This window comes from Lissotriton vulgaris, chromosome 2_1, assembly GCF_964263255.1.
Source record: "Lissotriton vulgaris chromosome 2_1, aLisVul1.2, whole genome shotgun sequence".
Classification (NCBI taxonomy): domain Eukaryota; kingdom Metazoa; phylum Chordata; class Amphibia; order Caudata; family Salamandridae; genus Lissotriton; species Lissotriton vulgaris.
Window position 1 is genome coordinate 1,738,273,599 of NC_141687.1, and position 24,635 is coordinate 1,738,298,233.

Sequence of the window (24,635 nt, forward strand, 5' to 3'; positions counted from 1 at the left end):
AACTTGAAAAGGGCAGGAGTCGAATAAATGAGCTGAAAGTCAATGAAAGACCAGTTGAGCTACAAGTAGATCGGTTTTATTAAACAGAAGGCAGCAGCCACGTAAAACCTGTTTCTATTCCACAGAAAATCGACAATATTCAGAACAGCAATTCAATTCAACCGGCTCTACCTTTTTTAGAGCACAGCGGTTCCCTTCAAGCAATTCTACAGACTGCAACACGCAGTGCCAATCAGAAATCATTGCCCGTCTAACGCAATGTTGCCTTTCCAAAAGGGAGTGATGTCCAGTTCTCTATGGTAAAGTTGGCTGAAATGCCTGGCATTGGGTCTCAGTGCAAGAACATTCTTCGACGTACACATAGCTGTACTTGATGCTACTCCCGTCGAGGCACAGCAGATCCACCTCAGCTCTGCGGGTCTCGATCTCAAGGCAGCAGAAGCATTTGTGTCTCATTGCCCCAGCCTCATGCGAATACCTGGATGATAGAGAAAATGATGTTCATCAGACAATGTATTCAGGACCAGAAAAAACACAAGGAATGGCAAATTAGGCCAATGATGACATGGTACGCAGTGTGCAAACCTTTCAGAAGTCCAATGGCTGGAAGGTAAGACCTCTTCCCTTCTTAATCAGGGAAGTAAAACAAAACAAAACCTTTTTTACTTCATGCCTTTTGATTAACAGATTTACAGTCAGACATGTAAATGTAAAAATTCTATCTTTCTATTGGAGAGGTATCTTTAGAGAACATTGATGATGTTGACTGTAGAGTGTAGAATGGTCTCAAACAACAATACATTAACAGAGGAGTCGGGATGTCAGTCAAACACATTGCAAGTTAAGGCCTGCGGCTATAACTTATATCTGAGGTATTAGGACCATCCTGTGTGGCAACGGTTTGTTCTCTTGTTTCTCTCACACAAATCCTTTCTTTATCAGCCCTCAACCCCCAACTGCAAAGGTAAATATCCGACCAGTTCAATGCTATCAGAAATTCGACAGCCACCTGAACCCTCATGCTAAACTCACCCCAGCTGAAATAAATGGTTCCCAGCATCCTGAGCGCATGCTACTCTTTGATCTTGAGATCTGCCCCTGAAATTCTACTACTCTAACCTCCAGTATTCATCACCTCCAGAGCTTCTGAAGCCACGTTCCATCCGAAAAAATATGTCTGTAACTCCTTTAAAAATACCCTGGTGATGATCAGAGGCGATAACCCCAATGTGTGTCTATTGCAGGACTCCTTCTTCTCCTTGAAACATCACATACCGATCATTTCCTACCACCACCAACCTGGGTGGTAGGAAATTATCAAAGTAAAATTTTTGTAATCTTCTTAGCAACACACTTCATCTCACCTTACACAGTTCCTAGGACTTCTACAAGCATCACAGCACTATCATCCAATGACCTCTATCACAAATCCATGTTCAAACTACACAGTGACTCCTTTCCAGATAATGCCAGTGGAATTAACTTGTCCTCTTTAGTGTACGTCCCTCCCCAGAGAACTTCAGGCTGAACGTCTGCCTAATATCTACTGCAAACGTCCACCTATTCAATCTCAAATACAGAAAGAGTTGTACCTTGCCCAGAGTTGTCTATTGCCTCCCAACTAGTTAACTCTCCGCTGTTTACAATGGGTAAAGTATATTAAATCTGAAATATGTCAATCGAAATATGTAAATATGAAGCTCATAACATTATATTTCCCATACCTCGCTCATCTCCCCCACCATTTTACACCCACTTCTCTATTTTCCTTCTTACTGATTCTACTTTAAATAGAGGTCCTATTCAAAAGAATTAAATAACTTTAGCAATGAAAAATTCCAGCAATGCTAGTAAACAGCAGCTGACACCTTTAGCTCCATATCTATACCTCTCTCTAAACAAGGGCGATGTGCACTTTCAAAAGGTTTGATTTGATTCCTAGGACCTGCCTACCTCAACAGCGGTGGCCACTCCTTCTCCTACATCACTGACAAGATATCGAACTACCGACAAGATAGAATATGATTAACTAGACCCTCAACCAACATTTTTACCCATCATCACTGCAGTGCATCCTAGATTTAATGTTGGAATACTGATAAATGCTAAACGTAATGGAATACAGAGGATAGTTCCGCATAATCAGACCTGTTAATTTTTGTTACAGAGAGTTCAATATACACTGTGCAATGGGGGACAAACCCTAACAGGATTTGCTTTATAGATTATTCTTAAACGCTTAGTGGAACAGAAAGCGAAGCCCTAGCTGCACGCGACAGAGTACAACCCATGATAAAACGCGGTGCGTGTCTTACACTCTCGTCAATTTACAAATGACACAAAAACTATATAAAAACACTATGGATCAATATTACTTAAAGATGCTTAATTCAAGTAATCTTTTAAACAAACAGACAGCAGACTTTTCGATAAAGAAACTTAGGCTAAAATTGAAAAAAAAATTCCAGTCTTGGCCTAACACTTGACAAACTGGCATGGTACTGGAATGGAATTACCAGGTAAATATAGAATAAGCGTTAGATGACACATTTTTTCCCCTGCATTTCAGAAAAAAGGTTTTAACAACATTTGACAGGCACTTGATAAACTTGGACAAATACATACTAAATGCAAAAGACTTTCCTGTGTGTAGCTACAAATCCTGGGGTTACTATTTGACCATTGATGTAGCCATTTCAGCTTCTCGTCTTTATTTAGATAAACTCTAAGGGGCTCATTACAATAGCGGACAGACTTCTGTCCGTCCGCCATTGTTTTGTATTTGGGACTGGCCCCCATGAGGTGGCCTCCTCACAATCCAAATTACGATGCAACCGCAACCATGGTGGTGGCATAACCTATATTTTGCATTGTGGCAGGGATGCGTTCAACAGCTCCCGCCACAATGTAAAAATGAAGGTACTTGCATATCCCTGCCCTACGTGGCAGGCACCATGCAATGCCTGCCACTTGGTGCAGAGATATGTAAGGGGCCACCATAGGTGCCCCCCAGTGCACTTGACCAAGTCCCAGGGAATCTACAGGCCCCTTAATCCATTTCCACCATTTGTTTTGCTGCGGTTTGTCTGCCGCAAAACGAATGCAAGGCACGGCCGCCATGTTGGGCTATGTTTTAATTCTGACAGGCGGTCGGAAAGGGACCGCCGGTCACAACCGTTGCGGACGGTCTTTACAACTGCCACCCTTACCCAATGATTCCCCCCACCATCATAATATGGTGGGGGGGGGGGGGGGGGAACAGCAGTACGGTGTCCAAACCAAGGAACTGTTTCGAAAGCCACCTTTAGATCGATAAATGACTTGAAGTGTTTTTGCTTACTTAATATCGTAGACTCAACCAATACCATTACAGCAAGCAAATTGATAGATGTTGACTGACACTTGTGAAATCCTTCACTGATTAAAGGTTCGGATCTGCTACCCAATTTTCTAGCTCCTCTAATAAATTTAAAGCAAAAAACCTTTACTTCAACGTCTGTACGAGCAATTAAGCGATAACTTCTTGGTAAATAGTTGCATTGCAAGATACTTCCCTTGACATGATTTTGGGACAGTTTCAGTCAAGATAACTTCATTACAACAGAGAGTCAATACTAGTTACCAGTGTTCTGTATCGACCCAGAAAATGGCATTAGGGAGGCCTTTTGGGCCTGGTGTCCCATTTGACCCAATTAATTCCCAGAGTACTGTTGTTTCTTCTTTTTTGAGCAGCTCTGTAGTCGGGTAATATGACGTATCACAACCCACTAAGTGACGCAGTTTGGTTTAGCTGGTTTTCATAAGAATATCATCCAGTTTCACCTTTGAGTTTCCCAGTAATCTGTTCAACCACGAATCCCCATGACCAGTAGTGATTACCAGTTGTGATCTATACCAGATGGGTAAATAGTCCACCCAGAGAGCCCTGCGACGTATTTTCAGTATCCTAGGAGCATCATTCTCTTTTAATATCTCAGCATATCACAAGATCTCTTCCTGTTTATCAAATCTCCAAACCAAACATTTTAGGTTGTATGAGGCAGCAACTTGGTATAGGACATTGGCTTTCTGCGAAGGCAAATGGATCAGCCCAAGAGAGAATCTTGTGGCATATGGTCACTTTCCAATCTTGGTGTTATAGCATATACAAGAACATGAGTTAGCAAGCCCTTTGAAATTATAGTGTGGTCTATTATAAAGCTGTATTGAGAAGAACTGACTATCAAAACCATGGTTGAGGTCTTAGAGGCATACTCGTTGAGCAACAACAGCCACAATGATGGAGTTGATCACAACAAGTTTAGGACTGCCAAACATTTTAGTTGCTATGAGGCTGTTTCAACTATTTCCCGCATGATGGTTAATTGGGTTATCTTTTTATTCCATCTCGTGCTCAAGTAAATATTTTTAGGAGTAACTAGAATTAAAGTTTGAATTTTATACATTGCAACTATGTCAAATGAAAGGTTAGAACTTGAAATTCAACATCAATATCTATTCATTTACATATTGTTAACCTTCCGTTAACTTGACCTTTAGACAAGGAACGTGTGACATTAATAGTGATCTATTTGATAGCCAATGATTGGAGAGCTCTGCTCTCCATGTTTCTTTGAATAGCAAAATATTGAAACCTTGCAAGAATAAAATTGTCTCTGGACCCTCCATAAGCCTTGGGAGACCATGCACATTCCAATAACAAAATCTGATTGGCTGTTGTTGTTGATCTGGCTTTACTGCACCTCAATTATTGTTAGTGATAAGTGATTCAGATAATAGGGACGAGAGCCAGGTCCAGTCCTCTGTTTCAATTTGCCTCTTGGTGCTTTGTTCACAGATACATGGCTTAGATGCTGAGTTTGTTTTTAAGACACAGTACTTTAGTTAGTCTGGCTATTGGATAACAATCGTTTAATTTCTCATCATTACTTATAGTCTTCATTAATTTCTTTGATTTATTTTGAGCGTTTCTCAATCTTTACCTGCCACTTTTTTTAAGCCCTTTTTGCAAATTGTAGCAATTGAGTGTGTTATGCTTCTGCGTTTCCTTGCATGGTAATGATTGCTCAGGAGTTACTGTATGATTCTGTGAGTACTGATAACAAACCATGTAATAGGATCTCTACCGATCTTGTATTTTCAAAGTGGAAATCATGGAGACATTTTTCAGAAGCATTTAGTCGTTGAACATTAGCCATAGTTTCACTATCATTTGCCAAAGCTCCAATAGTCATCGGATGTTGCTCTACTAATATAGTTGACAACTCTTGAGTTTGACAACCGATTTGACCTTGCTGTTTTGATTCTCAACCAAAAGATAGATATTCTGTTGTTTTTGACTATTGCAGGATGGTTATATCTTTAGCTTAATCTTACCAACTATCATGGGAAGACTTGAAACATTATCCAACAGGTGCATGAGACTAGTTGGCTATTGTCAACTGATTTCACTTTTACTATTCAATCGCTCGGATTTTGTAATATGGAAGCTATCCCCTTCAACAAAAAGGGCAAGAGTATCATGCAATTCTACCTGAATATTCAATTTGTCTGAGTGGAAATTTAAAGCTGCTTCTATTGCATCCATGCTGTTAAGCAGATTGTCCCAATGGTATATAGTGGCATGACAGGACTATTAGGGGCCTGAGGGTAATCAGAAATATGTGTATCATATTTTTCCATAAAGGAAAGGTCCTCAGCTTTAATTGAGTTAGTTGTGGGTTCCATATGGTCAAGCATTATTGGGATAGTCACTAGTGAGTGATATTCATTGGTATTACTTCAATTGTTTTTCAATGGAGTAAGGGGTGGTTTTGAATCAGTTGTTCTAGTTCCCATAGTTGAAACCAGACGTACAGGGTCTATGTTGCCTTTTCACTGCTTTCATCAAGGGTTGATAAGTCATGTGTCAGAAAGATAGTGGGTATAATTATAGCTTTTGTCAGAGCTTGTAGTACTGGCAAAGCTGGAAGGGAGGAGGATTGATAACTATGTTCAGACACAGTTAAAGAGTTCTTTGAAAGGAATATTGAAGAAAAAGTCTCCAAATCAGAACAGTGAACTTGCACAATGACAATGAACTTAAAAAAACATAATTCACTACAAGAAGCCTGAGATCCTAAAAGCTGACCTTTAGCTAAGACTAGATTGTACAAACCCAAAGCTTAAGTTCTCATATGGTTTATGTCTCCTTCTGATGCTATTCCTGAAAATTTAAAATAATCCACAATAGAGGATTGGGGTAATTGTGAATTCAGAAATAACTGCCAGAAATAATGGCCCAGTGGTGAAATTGCAAGGCTTGAAAACGAGCACCCGGATAGGACTTTTTGATTGTTGGTGAGCTAATATACACTCTGATGACTCAGTCTTGAATTTCTTTCACCTTTACAATGACTGTGTCGACCATCACAAATTACCAGATCTTATGTTATCCACGGCCTGTTTTGCCTTGTTATTTAGTACCAGTGGAGTTCTATGGTTAACTTTGATTTTCCCTTGACAAATTTGACAGAGAATAAGAGGCTTGTGAGAACCATGGATAAATCTTGAGAATGTTGAGTTGACTGAGGAAAATATATTTGGTGTTCATACCAAGTGAAAAGGGAGCTCTCAAGGGGCTCGCAGACTGCACCTAGACCTAGCAAGGATTTCTCGGCTTCACGGCAGCAGCCCCTAAACACTGCTGTTGCACCACTTGAGGCTGATGTATGTGTGCCCAAGTCTCTCTTCACCTCTTCTTCACCTCCCTTGTCTTCTGGACTGCTCTTGGATTGGGCAAAGAAAGGCGAGCTGACAGGTCTTACAGACAGTACCTTGACCTAGCCAGACCATCTCCGCTTCCCCCAAGCTCAAACCCCTGGCAGCAATGCCTCAAAACTGCTGTCACACTGCTTGTGCCTCAAATGCTTTCTTCTCATGGTTAACAAGTTGGTGGTTGAAGACACAACTATGCAGGCAGACTCAGATGTTTTCACTTGGCACACTTTTTAATTTTACGAGGTAAGTTCCTCTAATGCCTCTTACTACACTTGAGCACTTTGTGGTTCACTGGCCTATTGTATTGCATTGTATTGTATTTATAAGGAAAAAATGTCACCATATTCAGAGTTCAGTTCAACTAGCGACAGCCATAATTATTACTCCAGGGTTTCTACAATCTTTACAAATTTTTACAAGCACAGATTGTTGCCTGTGTACTTCGGGGAAAAGGAGGCCAATACTCAATGTAAAATCTATGAAGCATGGGGCAGCGACCTAACAGGAAAGCAAACAGCAGGCAGCAGTGGCGGCACCGGCGCACAACCTCATGACTGCATAGGCAGTTAAAACCCATGGACCAGATCCCTAAACCTCTGGCGCTGAGACCTGAGCCTGGCCCCGACCAGCTGGGTTGGGCAACCCTAAGAGAACCCTCCTCTGTGCCACTCAACTCACCACACTGTTGCCCCTTAAGGTCCCTGAAGTCTCCTGATTTGGGAGCAATTAGGAACGCTATGATATTACTAGGTTGGTAAGGAGACTGACCACAGACAGCTCCTGCTGCCGCCTGCTACCTCCTTGCCGTCTTGCGCTTTGATCCGCTCCTTGCCCTGCCCTCCACTCTTTCCGGGATTGGACCCACGTTGCCTCATCATCACTGGAATTACAACGGTTACCCAAAGTGTAGCATTATGTTAGGGTTGTGCAGGATAACGCCATGAATGTTCACAATATGCCAAGCTTAACTATTTGTAAACAGGGATAGCCTTACCCAAGGGGTGTAAATCTTCATAGCATGAATGTATAGAATTGGCTAACAGTTACCACCAATATATCTTAACAAGTATTATACTAGGGGTGGGTGGTGGGCACCATAATACCATGAATTCCCATGATATTCCAAGAAGTTCCAATATTATGACATTTTAGCACCTTTAGGATTTGAACCATCATGCCAAAAAGCGACAACATATTCCAAGATTTACCACAGAGTCAAAATTAGATCAAAGGTGAGCAGTGGACATCAACATTCCTTTGTGGGCCAATTTATAGAAAGCATGACTCTCATTATAACAAGGTCGGTAATAATAAGGGACTATCATGCCATGAATGCTCCAAAGTAGGGTGAAGTGAGATCTTTTAGTGGGATCCTGCTCAATCTAGTTATTTGTGGTTTGGTGTTTTCGTAACCAGATGTTTCAGGTGCAGAAACACCAGGTCTGATTTTATAGATATGAAAACCAGATGTTAAAGTTGTATGAGCCTATCTGCTGCTCGATACCAGCCCAAAGTCTGTCACTTGACAATATTACACCCTCTCCTACCTGTACCAGACCCCTCCCCCCCGTTTACCACCACCTGCTAACAGCTGGCGGTAAATGGAAACTGATAACTGATATCCACACAAATTTAAAAATACCTTCCGCAATTTCAAATATAAAAAAAAGGGTCAAGTGTTATTTTCCCATTCCTTGGTATTAACTCATAATAGTTGGATATAGGTACAGGGATACCAATAACAAAAGTACAAATGTTATTTCCAGCCACACAGTATATCTGCGCATATTCCCTGCCTACTTGTAATCCGGTCATCTGTCTCATGCTGGCTGCTTCGCATGCCCAAGGTCTTGTTCTATTACGCCCATCCCAGTCACAGGACCAGCTAAATGGCAGGCCCTTGCTTGACAATTCATAGCTCCGGGCCCGATTATATACTCAGCATTCAATAAGATTGTATTTGGGACACTTGGCCTGCAATTGGTTGCTGGGTGCCGCCATTTTGTGCTCTATTCGAGAAGGCAAGCTGCGTTTGCAGGTCTCACCTCTAAAACTGAGAATTGCAAGTATGTGCTCTGCGTACACTAACAGTGCATGTCTTCTTGGCTGCGCATGGAGCACCAGCCAAGTGGACACATGCTAATGGTGGGATAGTTGGGTCCAGTGAAAGGTAGCACCTGAACAGTGGGTGAGGAATCCCTGATTCGAACCTTCCAATGTGAAAGAAGGCGCTCACATTGTGACAGTTCCTTATTCTGTGCTAATCAAATAATAGATTCAAAAATAGCTTGTAGTTTATTTAAATATGAAAAAACTATAGTAACTTATAGTTTGGGGCAGACCATTGTTCCACACTCACAGAAGGATTGGACCGTCCGCCAGGCTGGCATCTATCCCTCACTGGATTTAGGGTTTATAAATATCGTTAACCAAACTCTAAATAAGGCGATTTGGTAAAAGTATTTTTTTTTTTACTTAAAAAAAGTTCATTACCAGACATAGTGCAGATAGGTAGATTGTCGCTAAAGTGACGGATATTCCATCTCCTTTATTACAAGTGTTAGTTGATGTAGAGTATTCATGACGTTTGTTATGGAGAAGCCAGTCTTCAACTATCAAAATCAGGCCCTTTATGATATCCCATTCTGCGCTTTTTATTGAGATTAGTGTAATAATATATCTTATATTTTGCCTTCTGTGATGCGCGTTACTTTTGAAATTGACATTTGTAACATGTAACTGATATGTGCTTTCAGCTTCATTTGGAGCAAGCAAGGGAAACACTTTTCAGACTTCGCGAGACAAGCAGGATAGCCATTTAGAGTCCAAAGGTGGAGCCCCCGACACAGAGGGACCCAGTAGCAATAAGGATGATGGGGTGGCCAGGAGGCCACCACTACATCTAATTCAGAGGCCTCTGCCTTGAGACAGTCCCTCATGATAGGGGAGGAATCAACCGAGGATGTGCCATCTGTTCCTGTGTCCGACACTATCAAAGTGACCATGCAAATGTGTTAGAAATCTGTATTCTTCTACTGACTTGAGGTTTGATAGTGTAGTAAAATTGCATTAGGTGAGTATGTAATATGGGCATGCAGTATAAGACGTGTGGCCAGGCAGTAAGACAGGGTAAATTGCTGGCAGATATTGGTGGGTGTACATAAACTGAAGTTTAGTGCCACTGATAGTTAACATAACATTTACCATCTGCTTTGTTTTGTTGTGAATTGTGCTGTTCATCCAGCCCTTCAGATAGAGTCCCAGGTCTTGGAGTAGCAGTAACTTAGGTATAATTTCAGCTCTTTCAATAACAAAGGTGTTGAGGATGAACGGTTATGTTTCAGTTGACAGAAATTACTCTCTAACCATGGTGGATGGAGTAGTGGCGTTCCAGTGCTCTGTCAGTTATTCTTTGGGTGTAACTCTATCAATGGAAGATGCCAAACGCGGTGGAAGCATGTGGATGGATATTTTAGCTGTTCAACTGCTGTGAGTTAGTTCTCACAAATGCACCTTCATGGTGGCATATGAGTAAACCAATAGTTTTTGATGGCCCACTCACATCTGCTAAACACTAAATCAAGCCCTTAGCTTGGGTGAATTCCTGCTTGCTTTTTATTAAGACAATAGAGAAGTAGGACAACTGTCTACTCTTGAAAAATGTTTTTCTCAACATTCACAAAGGGGAAGGGTACTTTTCGGACCCCTTTCCATTTGCCAATGCCCTAACACTACCTTTCAGTAGCCTTCAATAGATTAGTATTTTGCGACCAGAATTACGATGCAAAACATTAATACATATCACTTCCATTCAGTATTTTTGAGGGGATTCCCTAAACAAGCTACTCCCAAATACCGATTTGAACTTAGGTTGCAAATTCAAATTGCTATTCGGTAATGTGCTACTGAATCTCAATTATTGGTTTGTACATACCAAAGGGCATTCTTGCAGACGTAAATATCCAGATTCCGCAATTTGGCTGTTTGTAACCGAAAAAAGGGGCATTGTACATTTGGCCCATTCCTATTTTAATCTACCTAAATATATGATGAAGCAATACACTGGCTTCCAATCAAAATTCAAGTTCTATTAAAGGCCATAGTTATCATATTTAGAGCCTTGTACCAAATTCTCCTAAAGTCATAGACGTAAAGTCCTCTGGGTTCACCCGATCATGTTCTCTGACAGTTTTAGACACAGAGCGTTTTGTGAGACAGTGTGAAGGCTTGAACCTCACTACCCATCCTAGCTTTCTTTGTAATCTCTATTCCTTTAAAAACAGTTGAAAACCCTTCCATTTACTTGCAAACAAAATGCCTCATGGTTTATACAAGCAGTTCCTTATGGATTAGTTCCAAAAAGCCTCGGTGTACATGGCCTTAATAAATACAACTCCACAGACAATAGATTGAAGAACATTCCCTTTGACATTGAGCATTGATGATTCACCAAGAATGGATTGTTACACCTCTATGTCACTGGGTCAAGGTTCTTTGGACAAATTGGAGCAGGTACCTGACCTGTTGTTTCCCCTTCCATGCAGTGGGATTAATGATCATTTGATTCCAGGAGGACTTCATGTTCTACATCAGCTCAAGTGATTATGGTCAAATCTAAGAAGAGAATGAACCCACAGCAGGTTTGAAGAATACCCACATCTTGCAAATCCTGCCTCTATTAAGATCTAGGTTTGCTGAGTCCATGTCATGTAGAGGGTCATTTAAAGTTGAGCAGGTGGACTGGCAGGTTAGCATAGGCTACAGCCACATTGGAGCTGCTGCATCAGCAGGTGCATTCTAAGCTCACAAAAATACTGAGCAGGCACCATCTTTTTTGTCTCTGCTTAGAATTTCTGTTTGCTTAACTGAGGTCAAGGTAGGAATTTGTTCATATAAAACAAACATCAACCGTTCTGACAAATATGGAGCTTTCTACCTTTGGGCAGGGAAAGTTAATGGTTTTCCCTGCATGGGACTCCCAAACGTCAAATTGTGGCCTTGGCTAATAAATCTAATAAACACCACCCCATCCGAAACAGGGCATGATGGTTGCCACTATCACCTCACAGCCCAGGGGCAGATGGTAGAACCAGCTGATACTATGCTTACAGAAATCCAGCACTTCCCCAGCCATGTATGGGGCAGGAGAATGAAGGCTTGGTGGACTGGCACATACAATATTTCACCAAACTCTAAGTGAGTCCAGTAGGGTTGACTATGATGAGGAAGAGTAGGAGTCAGTGTAATGAAGGTTACTGGTAGGTAAATGATAGTTGTTCAGCTTTAGGACGTTTTGCAATTCAGTCTTCACATTTTTGCTTCATAAATGAGAGAAAGGACACAAGAAGTCCTAAAGCTGTACGATTATCCTACAAATAACATGGAATTATCATTTTGACATTGTGTTAAATTTACACCTAATGTTTTGACTAACTGTGGGTGTAGTTTGCTTAGTAGCACTATGCGTAGCTACGCGAAGTGCACTTCGCACTACGCAAGCTATGCATAACACTACGCGAATTGCATAGTGCGGTAGGGAAATGCTGTTCACAATGATTGCACAGTGCTGGATGCCTGTCCGCACTGTGCAATCATTGAAAACAGCATCTTGCACAGTGCAAGCGGTCGTTTTCTGCCGCTCGAGTAGATTTTTACTCAAACGGCAGCTTTCTCAAAGGGGAGTGGTAGTTTTTCATCGCGAGTGGTCACGATCATACGCGACCACTCGCAATGAGAAAACCTGACCTCCCCACATTGAGAATCTCGCCGGGAGGATTTTTTTTCCATGCTCGCGATCGGCAACTTGATGTTGCCGATCGCGAATGAGGAAATAATCTCGCCGGGATGTCATTTTGCTCGCTCCCGGTCGCCAACTTGACGTTGAGGACCACGAAAAAAATGCCAACTACGCTACGTCACACGTTTTTGCACTGTGCTACATGCAATTCGCGTAGAGCGTAGTTGCCCAAGCTACACAAACTGCGCAAGTGTAGCGTAGTTTTCCGCCCAGGCAATGTTTTGAGATGCATGCATCTTGTAGAGTGTGATTGGATGTGATTGTTTTTCTGAACATGTTATGCTGTGATGTTTTATGTTTTTTGTTTTGTTTATATATGTTCTGAACTCATTTGGAGCTCACAGAACCTGTGTATGTAGCTTTGATAACATCATTTTTACTATACAAATTATTTATATTGATGAATAAGAAAGTATACTTGAACTGGTCTGGTCTATGGCTCCAAAATATTGTTAACCCGTTGGTACTTTATTTATATAGTTGGAGAAGTGTGTGGTCTGTTTTTGCTGTTAAACATTTGTACCTGGTTTTCTTCTCCATACATATTTATTTTCAGGTACCATCTGCTGCTTTTTGAGTAATCCCCCTACCTTTGCATCAAATAGATCCCACCTATCAAAAATGCAGGTTGTCCAAAACACTGCTGCGTGCATGATAAACAACTTGCCATCAGGGACATTGTTAGCCCCCACGCTTAGAGCCCAACATTGGCTCCCATTTCTAAAACAAAACACAGTTTAAGCTGCTCTGCATGACCTACAAATCCTTGTCAGGCTCAGGTCCAAAATATTTTCAGGATAGACTCCCTATATACCTCCCGAACAGGAATCTAGGAACCGACTTCTTCTACATCCATGGTGCATCTGCATAGCGAAACAGGGCGGCAGAGCCTTCTTTTATCTCAGCTGATAGCATTGGAACAGAGTTTCTCTGTTCATCCGTGAATGCACTAGTCTGGCGGGTTTAAAAATCACATCAAAACCTGGCTGTTCTAATGTTGCTTCTGTTTATTTCAACTGTCCAGACTGTCCAGACATAATGCAGAGATGTCCCTCTGGGGCCGAATGTGTGCTATACTAAGAACCAAATAACATAACATAACTGTATGTTTTAACATTGACGCATCAATATTACCTAAATCAGCCTCCCCCCAAACCCCTCACCCAAAGCGCAAAAAGAAACTCAAACACAAACTGATTAGACAGCACCCAGAATCACTATTCGTGGACATGTATCACTGCTCCTCCAAAGGCCAGATTAAAATGGATCTAATTTTTCACACTGAAAAACCCGAAGAGTGGAATTCCATCATCAGATCACAACTACACATTTCCAAAACAACTAATGCACCTCTTAGCTGCAAACTAACGATTTCGATCCCCAACCGCTCGACGCGGAGGGGGAATATCTCTGTGACTATCTACCCCAACGGCACAATCTTAATCCAAGCTTCCAATGACAACCTAGAGGCTTTTAACACACTCTTCCCTTCACTTCGATCTACCTCCTATCACGCCCTCCTTCCCTGCCCTACCAACCCCTCTCCCCGAACAGTTGGACCCTCCATCAGAGCACCCCAACCATTCATGCTCCCCCCATCAACAACACTAGCCTTCCGGCACGTGACACCACCCTCACTACTATCACCAACAACACAGCTCCCCCTTCCCCAATCCGACCATCCCCTTGACCACCCCCACCTACTTCCCCCTCAAAATACTACAATCGACCGCAACACACAGTCCACGACTCCCATCTACTTCCCTATGCCCACACTCATAAGAACGCGGCTGCCACAACATGACCCTCCACACGCTGCGCCCTCGACCCCGCTCAATGACCACACGGACAACACACTATAAACTAGACGTCAAGACAACAGTGACAGAACACCCCACTATCAGGAGGACCTCGTTCAGAACCACCCTACCCCCACCCCAAAAGAGACGGGTCAGTGTCTCACCCTGCTTGAAAGCCAGCTAGCTATTGTAATCCAGCGTTTCAATGAAATCCTAACCAACCTCGCCTCGCTCCATAAACCACACCAAAATCCCCACCATCAACAACCCCACTCACCAATGGCTCCCCACTACTCCCCTCCGCAGAGGGATCCCAACCCCTCTCTCGAATCGAAATCGGAACCTAGACTGTACCAGTAGAAATAGAATAGCTATGTCCCAGAGTAAAGCAGCAGATCTTGCCTCCTCATACGACTCCACTCTGTCCAAAATCCAGGTGATCACCGGATTCAGAAGGGTCCACTTCCCTCCTAAACCACTTAGACCCCCAGCCTCCCTTACCAACATCCTCAGGGCCCCGCTTAAGACGAATCCCAATAAAGAGGCACACACCACCAACTGCATGCTCATAAACTGCAGTTCAGGCACTAAACATGCAACAGAGCTAGCAGAATCCATCCCCACCAATGACATAGACATAGCCTTCATCACCGAGATTTGGCTAAATGATTGCTCGACACCAATCATGGACACTCTCATGCCACCAGGCTTTGTAATCATCAACAAAGATTGAAAAGACCAAAAAGGTGGAGGTATAGCTATCATTCATAACTACAATATATCTGTGACAGAAATTGACACCTTTAACTATAACACCTGTGAATGCCTTTCCGTCAACATCAACATAAGGAACAACAAGGCATTCCAATGCCATCTCCTATCCCATCCCCCAGGAAACACCACTGCATTCATCGAACATCTGTCCGACCTGATTGCTCATTGCTCACTCTGAGAAGCCAACAACCTAATTCTGGCAGACCTGAACCAACACTGGATCAAAAAAAACAACTCAGTAATCCAGAACCTAAATGAGCTGCTACACAGCAACAACCTTACCCAGTACTGTTCAGAAGTTACCCATAACAAAAGACCGATCCTTGATGCCATCATCTCCCAATGTGACACTATCACAGTCAATCGTATCCTACCCGTTGACTGGTCTGACCACCACCTTATCCTATTCCACATCACTCAACTAATCACATATTAGTTGCAACCCACCTAACCCCCGCCCCCAAATGGACGAGAAATCTTACACAGATCTCCATGGCCGACTTTGAAGAAAAGGTATGCTCACTCCTGCCTATCTCCACTGATGATCTCTCCCCAACGGAACTCACCACTCGCTATAACTCTACTATGACTTCCATCCTATATCAATTAGCCCCCCTGAAACTAAAAAAAACAGGATAAGTCCATCCAGATCTTGGTTCAACTCAGACATCAATGCTGAAAGAAGACAACTAATAGCCGCAGAACGACTATGGAGGAACAACCCTTCTACAAGCCTCCATGAGCAGCTCAAAGCAACCCGAAGGAAATACAAAAAAAACATTAACAACGAAAAAAACAAGTTCTTCTGCACTGCCATGAACAACACGAAAAACAGACCCAAAGAACTATTCAACATCATTGACAACAAACTTCCAAGCCCTCCGCTACCCCAGGTCAGGCCTCCAAAGACCTATGCGACAACTTCGCCAACTTCTTCATAGACAAAATCACCAAGATTGAGCTCTCACTAGACATCAACCCCAACCCCTCATGCACAAACCCACCCCCAGAAACTGAAGCCAACACGCGCAAGCACCCCATGAAAGCCTGGAAATCCTTCAAACCCATACCCGAAATCAAGATTCTCAAACTGATTGCCACCTCCAAACCCATATCTCATGCACTAGATCCTATGCCCACCCAATTGACAAAAAAGCTGAAACTCTCCATAGCTCCATTCTGGTGCAAGATCATAAACAGCTCCTTGAGAACTGGCGTCATACCTGACTGCCTCAAAGTCGGCCAAGTCACACAAATCCCCAAAAAAACAGGTCTTGACACCAACGATCTAAACAACTTCAGACCTGTTTGCAATCTCCCCCTCTTTGCCAAAATCTTTGAAAAATTCATTCTTCTACAACTGACTCAACACATCTACCTTCTAGATCCCCACCAATCGGGATTCAGAAAATGCTGTAGCACCGAGACCACAATCCTGAACATCGTGGATGACATTTACAAGTCTCTAGATACTGACAAATGCTACCTACTCATCCTCCTTGTTAGAAACGGATTAGCGTGGTGTGGAGCGGGTAAGCTAAACTCTGAAAGCATTGTAAAGCATCTGTGCCGTCCACACTCACAGGCGACACACTCGGCACACAACAAAAGTGACTCCACACCAGGTTGTGTAAAAGGAGCTTTTTGTATTAAGAAAACACATTAGACTTGTAATCACAGTCACATACAACACTGTGTCAACTGGCATCAGGTGGTCATTTACAGGGGAATTATTTACAGGGCTGGGCCAATCTGGCCACTGCCAGAACTTTAATAGAGCACAGAGGGTAAATGTAAGAGCATCAATAAATGTGTGACAGCCAGTAGCTACTGGCAAGTCCATGCACCTAGTACCATCCTATTAGCACAAGGCAAGAGCATAAAGCCTCATAACTTAAGGATCAGACATAAATCACCTTTGCCGTAGGGCAGCAATGAAAACATCAGGTTAGGCACAGAAATGCACATTGCCTAATCCTATTAGCATTGGCATAAAATGCAACATTAGACATACCATCTCACTATGCGTAAAAAATAGGCATAGGTCACATTGAGCAAAAACATATTCCAGTGTCCCTCACAAGCAGGTGGTGCCCAGGCTCCTCCTCACCTCCTGGGAGTGCAGGCAGCCAAATGATAGCGCTCACGAGGGGCTAAGGCAGGAGAGCAGGCAGGTAGTGCTGGGCCAGATCAGTGGTCAGTGGGCACTCATCAACCACCACAGGCAGGCACAAGCACACAAACTGGGTGACGGTTTAAAAGTGACACTTACACAATGGTCAAAATAAACCTGCATATACTATTGCACAGCATTTCGCATTTGCATTCAAGACACATACAAAACAGGGCATACATATTCTTTTATTCTTTACCATGGGGTTCCTAATGTAAGCCTATGTGAGACTGACAATACACGCACTTTGCACTGCTAACCAGCGTTAAAGTGTCCAGAATCCTGAACCCACCAATGCCATTACAGCAGAAAGGCTAGGGGGCAAAGTCAAAAAGTTTCGGGATAACTCTGCAAGCAGGGCCAACTCTCAATGCAGCAGCCAGAATGGTTACCGGAGTCAGGAAATTCAAGCACATTGTACCCACACTCAAAGAACTAAAATGGCTCCCAATAGAGATACGTGCCAGCTTCAGAACTGTCTGCCTCACGCACAAAGCCCTCCACACAGGGAAACCTGAATACCTGACCTCCAAACTCAACAAGGCCGGCAAGACAAGGAACCTCAGGAGCTCCAACTGGAGTGATGCATTGCTGCTGTCACCTGACCAGGACCACCGCATCACCACCAGAGCATGGATCGACACAGGTGCATCACCCTCTCTGCACTCTGCATTCTCATCAGCAGCAGGATCTAAACCTCGAAGCAGCCCAGACTAAGGAACTCTGTATGCCACACCAGATCTCAGTAGCTACCCAGAGCTCTGTTCCAGTCAACTTGAACTCTTGAATTTGTCATAGTCCAGCGAAACCAGATCTCTCTTGTTGGCGTTTTATGCTTTTCGGTGCTATTTTCTCTTTTTTTTACATCAATATCTCCAGTTTTACCCATTAGAGTTTTGTTGTTTCGGTGTCAAATAATTTATTAAAATATATTCTATTTTTCCAAATTCATTTGGGATTTTTCTTGTGCTGTGTGTTCACTTTAATACTGTTTGTGTGCTGTATCAATATTTTACATGTTGCATCTAAGTTAAGCTTGACTGCTTGTGTGCCAAACTACCCAGGGTTGAACACAGGTTAATTTAGTGACTTTTGGGGGTTCACCCTGCCCGGTATTCTGGCTATTGCTTGACCAGGGTTCACACCCTAGTGCACAACCTCACTTCTCACAGTCATGAAATCTCATTCACTGTCTTGTCACATAATAGATTATAAGTAAAGGTTTTAGTTGTGTGCTGACTTATCTGTTCCCTTGGATGAGATGAAGATCTTGGGTGACACAGGGCTCATCTGTGGACAACCATTGACATAAGTACTAGCCCTCGACTATGATGTCATCTATATTTGATATAGGTGCGAAAAAGTGTCCTTTTTTATTATTGTTTTCTTTTATCTTTCACAATGGCTGTCATTTTCTTCTATTTTATATATTATCCATAATTTTGCCCACCAAATATTTAAAGGGGGGAGTAGGACTGTTCTATGAATGGACAATAATTAAGCATGCCACCAAGAGCCTGTGAGTAAGTTGTTTTCTTGTTTGAGTAGTAAAGTGATATTCTATTTCATCCTCGGTGTCTGCCACAAGAATTATCAGGGGTTAACAGAGAAGCTATTAGCTGTTATTAGTAAGGGTGGGCGTAGTTTGCGAAGTAGCGCTACGCAAAGCTACGCGAAGTGCACTTCGCACTACGCGAACTTCACGTAAGCGAGCTGCATAGTAGCATGTTCGCACTGTGCCAGATGCGTTTTCAATGATGGCACGGTGCGGACAAGCATCCAGCACTGTGCAATTATTGAAAACAGCATCTTGCACAGTGTGAGCTGTAGTTTTCTGCTGCTTGAGTAGATTTTTACTCGAGCGGCAGCTTTCTCATCGCGAACTGGTAGTTTCTCATCGCGAGCGGAAGCGAGCATGCGCAACCACCCGCAATGAGAAACCTGACCTCCTCGCTGGGATGTCATTTTGCTTGCTCGCGGTCGCGAACATGACGTTGAGGACCGCGAACAAGCAAAAAATGACCGCTGCACTACGCGACGCTGCACTACGCTTGTTCGCACTGTGGTACTTGCAGCTCGCTTGGTGCAAAGTTGCGCAAACTTCGCAAACTACGCGAGCGAAGCATAGTGCTTCGCACAGGGTTAGTTATTAGTTTGACTAGTTCTACGCTTACTTCCAGAATGAGTAGACTAACATGCTGGACCACCATACATGGGCCATTGTTCTTCACCCCACTACGCAATAAACATCTGCAGAGCCAAATATTGAATGTAGGTGAGCTGAGTCAGATACCCTTATAAAGTGGGTATGTAAGTGTTTTCCTTGAGTCACATGCAAATTGATTATTCAGCATCCTGTGATCGAGACCAAACATTGTTCCATTTAAGGAACCAATGAAAAAGTCTCAACTTGCAGAGTACTGTTGTCTGAAGTGGCTGACATGAGAAGAAGCAATATGAAAGCTTTAGCACATCTACAGGGTTCACAGAACTCAAGCACCAATAACCATTTCAGTGCTCATGACGCTCTTGTGCTAATGACAGAACCATTCCATCATGAGTACAGGAGCACTAAATCCATCTACTGCAGAAGGCTTATCTTTTTTTTGTTGGGCTCAGGCAAGTAAAATGATACCTCCCTTGTGTGGCTGTCCAATGCTGAAACAGCTAAAAATGTATTTAAATTTTTTTTAGCACTTAGAATTTGTTGTGCTATACTCCTAATCCATATATTTTTGGCCCTTTCCAGTCACAAGCCTTTGGCCCACCCGCAGAAGTGAGGTATCATTTTACTTGGTGAACAAATGGAAAGCTGGGTGGTAGGACATTTGTGCCGGCACGTTGATCTCACACAATATTGTGTGGGAAAATGATTTTTTCAGCAAAATCTGTGGTTTGCAGGGGATTCTGGATAGGAAAACATTGGGGAACCAAGCAAGCCATGCCTCATTGAACTCCACAGGCTGTTTAGTTTTCAGAAATGTGTGGGTTTGGTAGGTTTCCCTAGATTGCCGCTGAACCTGGGTCCAAAACCCCAGGTGCTCCCCTTACAAAACCAGGTTGTTTTATGATAGCTAATTTTTAAGTCTCCACAACACATATAGGGCCCTTGCCTGTCGCAGGTGTTTGACCCATTCACACGAGAGAGGTAGCATTTTCATTGGGCGACCTGGGGGAATGCTAGGTGGTAGTAAATGTGTGTCAGCCCAGTGGTCCCAGAACTTTCCCACACAGAAATGTGAGGAAATTTGTTTTTTTGGGCAAAGTTTGAGGTTTGCAAGGGATTCTGGGTAACAGAACCTGGTAAGAGCCACACAAGTCACCCCATCTTGAATTCTCCTCTGTGTCTAGTTTAAAAAAATGCATAGGTTTGAAAGGTTACCCTTGGTGCCGGCAGAGCTAGGGTTCAAAACCCACAGCTAGGTACGTTGCAAAAAAGGGGTGAGTTTTCACTGTAAAAATGTAGTGTGTCCACGTTGTGTTATGGGTTGTTTCCTGTCATGGGTACTAGGCCTACCCACAAGTGAGGTACCATTTTTATCTGAAGACTTTGGGGAATGCAGGGTGGGTGGAATTTTATGGATTTATGCAGATTCTCACAGAAATTTTAGGAAAATTAGTTTTATTTTACAAAGTTTGAGGTTTGCAAGGGAATCTGGGTGATTGAACCTAGTAGGAGCCACACAAGTCACCCCATCCTGGATTCCCCTGAGTGTCTAGTTTTTAAAAATGCATAGGTTTACTAGGTTTCCCCATGTACCGGCAGAGCTAGGGTTCAAAATCCACAACTAGGCACTTTGCAGCAGAAGGGTCAGTTTTCACTGTAAACATGTGGGGCCCGATGTAGGTAAAATAATTTTACCGGTTCGTAAATACCGAATGATACCGAATTGGTATTTATGAACCGGAAAACCGGAACTTTCGCCCCATCTCGCTCCTCCCTTTCCCTGCCAAAGTCATCGAGAAGACCCTCAACAGACAGCTTGCAGCCTTCCTTGAGACGAACGGATCCCTCGACCCCTCGCAGTTTGGTTTTCGAGCCAACCACAGCACCGAGACCGCCCTCATCACAGCCACCGACGACATCGGAACCCTGCTCGACAACGGGGAACAGCGGCCCTCATCCTCCTGGACCTCTCTGCAGCGTTCGACACCGTCTGCCACCGCACCCTAGTTCAACGCCTCAGCAACATCAGTATCCAAGAGAAGGCACTGGAGTGGATCATCTCATTCCTCACCAGAAGAACACAGGGAGTCCGCCTCCCCCCGTTTCATCCGAGGCCACCGAAGTCATCTGCGGCGTACCCCAAGCCCCACCCTCTTCAACATCTACATGAGACCTCTTGCAGCCATCACACGCCAGCACAACCTCAACATCATCTCCTACGCCGGCGACACCCAACTGATCCTCTCCCTCACCAGAGACCCCACCACCACCAGAACAAGCCTACACGAAGGGATGAAAGACGTCACCGAATGGATGAAGAACAGCCGCCTGAAACTGAACTCAGACAAGACGGAAGTCCTCGTCCTGGGACCATCGCCCTCCGCCTGGGACGACTCCTGGTGGCCCCCCGCCCTGGGAGCCACCCCCAAGCCAACAGACCACGCACGCAACCTGGGCTTCATCCTGGACTCTTCCCTCTCGATGACCAGGCAAGTCAACGGCGTCTCCTCATCATGCTTCAACACCGTACGCATGCTCCACAAGATCTTCCGATGGATCCCGACCGAAACCAGGAAGACGGTCACCCAGGCACTCGTCACCAGCCGACTGGACTACGGAAATGCCCTCTACTGTGGAACCACAGCCATGCTACAGAAAAGACTTGCATCCAGAGCGCCTCCGCCCGACTCATCCTGAACATCCCCCGACGCAGCCACATCTCCGGCCACCTAAAGGACCTGCACTGGCTCCCCGTCAGCAAGAGGATCACGTTCAGGCTCCTCACCCACGCACATAAATCTCTCCACGGCCTAAGCCCCAAGTACCTCAACGACCGCCTGACCTTCTACACTCCCACCCGCCAGCTACGTTCGACAAGCCTCGCCCTCGCCGCCGTACCACGCATCCGAAGAGCCACCACTGGTGGCAGATCCTTCTCCTACCTGGCGGCCAAGACATGGAACTCCCTCCCCATCCATCTTCAGCTCACCCAGGACCATCTCGCCTTCAGGAGACAACGCAAGACCTGGCTGTTCGAGCAATAGCAGACCCCTTCCCCCAAGCACCTTTAGACCCTGCCGGGTGAGTAGCACGCTATACAAGTGTTATGATTGATTGATGATTGAATGTAGGTAAATATTCGGTAAAAAATACCGATTCGGTACCATTCGGTATCCACACTCAGTAAATACCGAATTGGTAATCACCGATTCGGTAATCTCTGAATCGGTAACACCCATTCACCCCTATGGACCTCCAGTCCCATAGGAATGAATGGGAGACACCGAATCGGACATTACCGAATCGGACATTACCGAATCGGTAATGACCGATTCGGTATTTACCAAATCGGTAAAATCCGATCTCGAAGATTCGAAAACATGACATGTGAGCCAGTGAACCAATCAGGGAGACCCACCACACCCCACAACAAAGCCTCAGAGAATCCAACCAATCAGAAGCAAGTACCACACCCCAGTACCTGGAGGTGGCCACACCCATGCAGGTGCAGACCAACAGAACTGCAGAGAGAGCTGGAGGTGAGACAGAGTAGCAGGCTGCACTGAGCCCAGCATAGCTAACCCATGGAGTCCCAGGAGGCACAAAAGGATGGAGGTGACAGAAAGAGGAAGGTGAAATTTAGCCCAACAGAGCTCCAGGTGCTGGTGGAGGAGGTCGTGCAGCACTACAGTCAGCTGTTTGGGAGACAGTCTCTGCAAGTAGCAGAGTCTGTAAAGAGGAACACCTGGCTGGCAATACAGAGCAAAGTCAATGCCCTGGGAGTGACTCATCGCGAAATCGATGACATGAAGAAAAGGTGGTATGATCTGAGGATCACCACCAAAAAGAAGCTTGCCACCCAGAGAAAGGAATCAGCAGCCACAGGTGGGGGAAAGAACCGTGCACCAAGCCTCACAGAACTGGAGCAGCTTGTGGAATCTACCATGGAGCCAGAGAGCATACACGGGATTGGGGAGGCTGACAGCTCAGACAGAGCTGCAAGGAAGGAAGGTAAGATGCATGTACATGTACCCCACCCATTCCCTGGACCCTTACCCAATGTGGGTGAGTCACTCACCATCCAGTACACATGAGATTAGTCACCAGCAATGCATCATAGTAAGTGTAGTCATAGGTACATACATCAACGCTGCCAACACTGAACACAGCATGGCAAGCCACACACCCCATTCACAACCTGTTGAGGCATAAGAAGAAGTGTAGTAGGAATATGTGTAATGAGAACACACATCTGATCATTGTCGATGTCTCTCCACAGGAGAGTCATCGCGCAGAGCAGCGCAGGGAGGAGAGTCAAGTGCACCAACAATGGCACAGAGGGAAAAACCAACTGACACAGCAGGACCTAGCACTTTCCCAGAGGACACGACAACTACGCACGCACCCACACCAACGGAGCAAGGCACCACTGCCCAGCCACTGTCGACCCTGCTGTTCGAGACACAGTCTCCGGCACCACCTGCAGGTGCCACAACACTGAGCTCGGGGTCCCCTGTGCATGTGAGGCCAAGGAGGCAGGACGTACTTCCATTACGTATAATGGAAAGCTCTGATGAGGAAGTGCTGGAGGCACCCAGACCTAGCACACCACCACTGGCTAGCAACGCAGGCCAACAGGGGTCAATGGGAACTGGCCGTGCAAGAGACCATGGCCGTAGGGCACGTGAGCAGGATGAGGGGCTGAATGAGCAGGGTGTATTCGCTGGGCTGGAAGCCACAATGGTGAGGGTGCAGCGCATGCAGGCCAAGGGGATCCTGGCAGTGCACCAACAGGTGTGCATCCTGAACAGCAGGATGTCAGACATCGATCGGGGGATAGGTGCCATGGCAAAGGGAATGGAGGCCATGGGCAAAGGAATGGAGACAATGGGCAAAGGAATGGAGTCCATGGCAGAGGGGGTGAGGGACATGGGTGTGCGCATGGGCTCCCTCTGTGACAGACTGGAGAGTGACCACCAAGAAAGGCGTAGGTACAGGTGCGAGGTACAGCAGCTGAACCAGTCTATTAACCATCTGGCAACTTCCACCACACTGCTATGCCGCCGGTCTGTGACCATGCAGACTGAAATTGTTCACTGCTGCAGTGACTCTTTCAGGGGGATGGGGAGGGTGACCTCTGCCATGGAGGTGTTGCTGACACAGCAG

The 24,635-nt window shown here is 44.6% G+C and overlaps 1 protein-coding gene across 1 annotated transcript in view; it reads right to left on the reverse strand.

Annotated features, from left to right (window-relative positions):
* Positions 1-294: 294 nt before the first annotated feature.
* LOC147733211 (mucin-5B-like) overlaps positions 295-24,635 on the reverse strand; it is a 1,334,855-nt gene continuing 1,310,514 nt past the window's right edge. The window contains exon 31 of the mRNA XM_086956056.1: positions 295-478. Within this exon, the coding sequence (XP_086812182.1) occupies positions 295-478 (184 nt within the window). The remainder of the gene's footprint in view (positions 479-24,635) is intronic.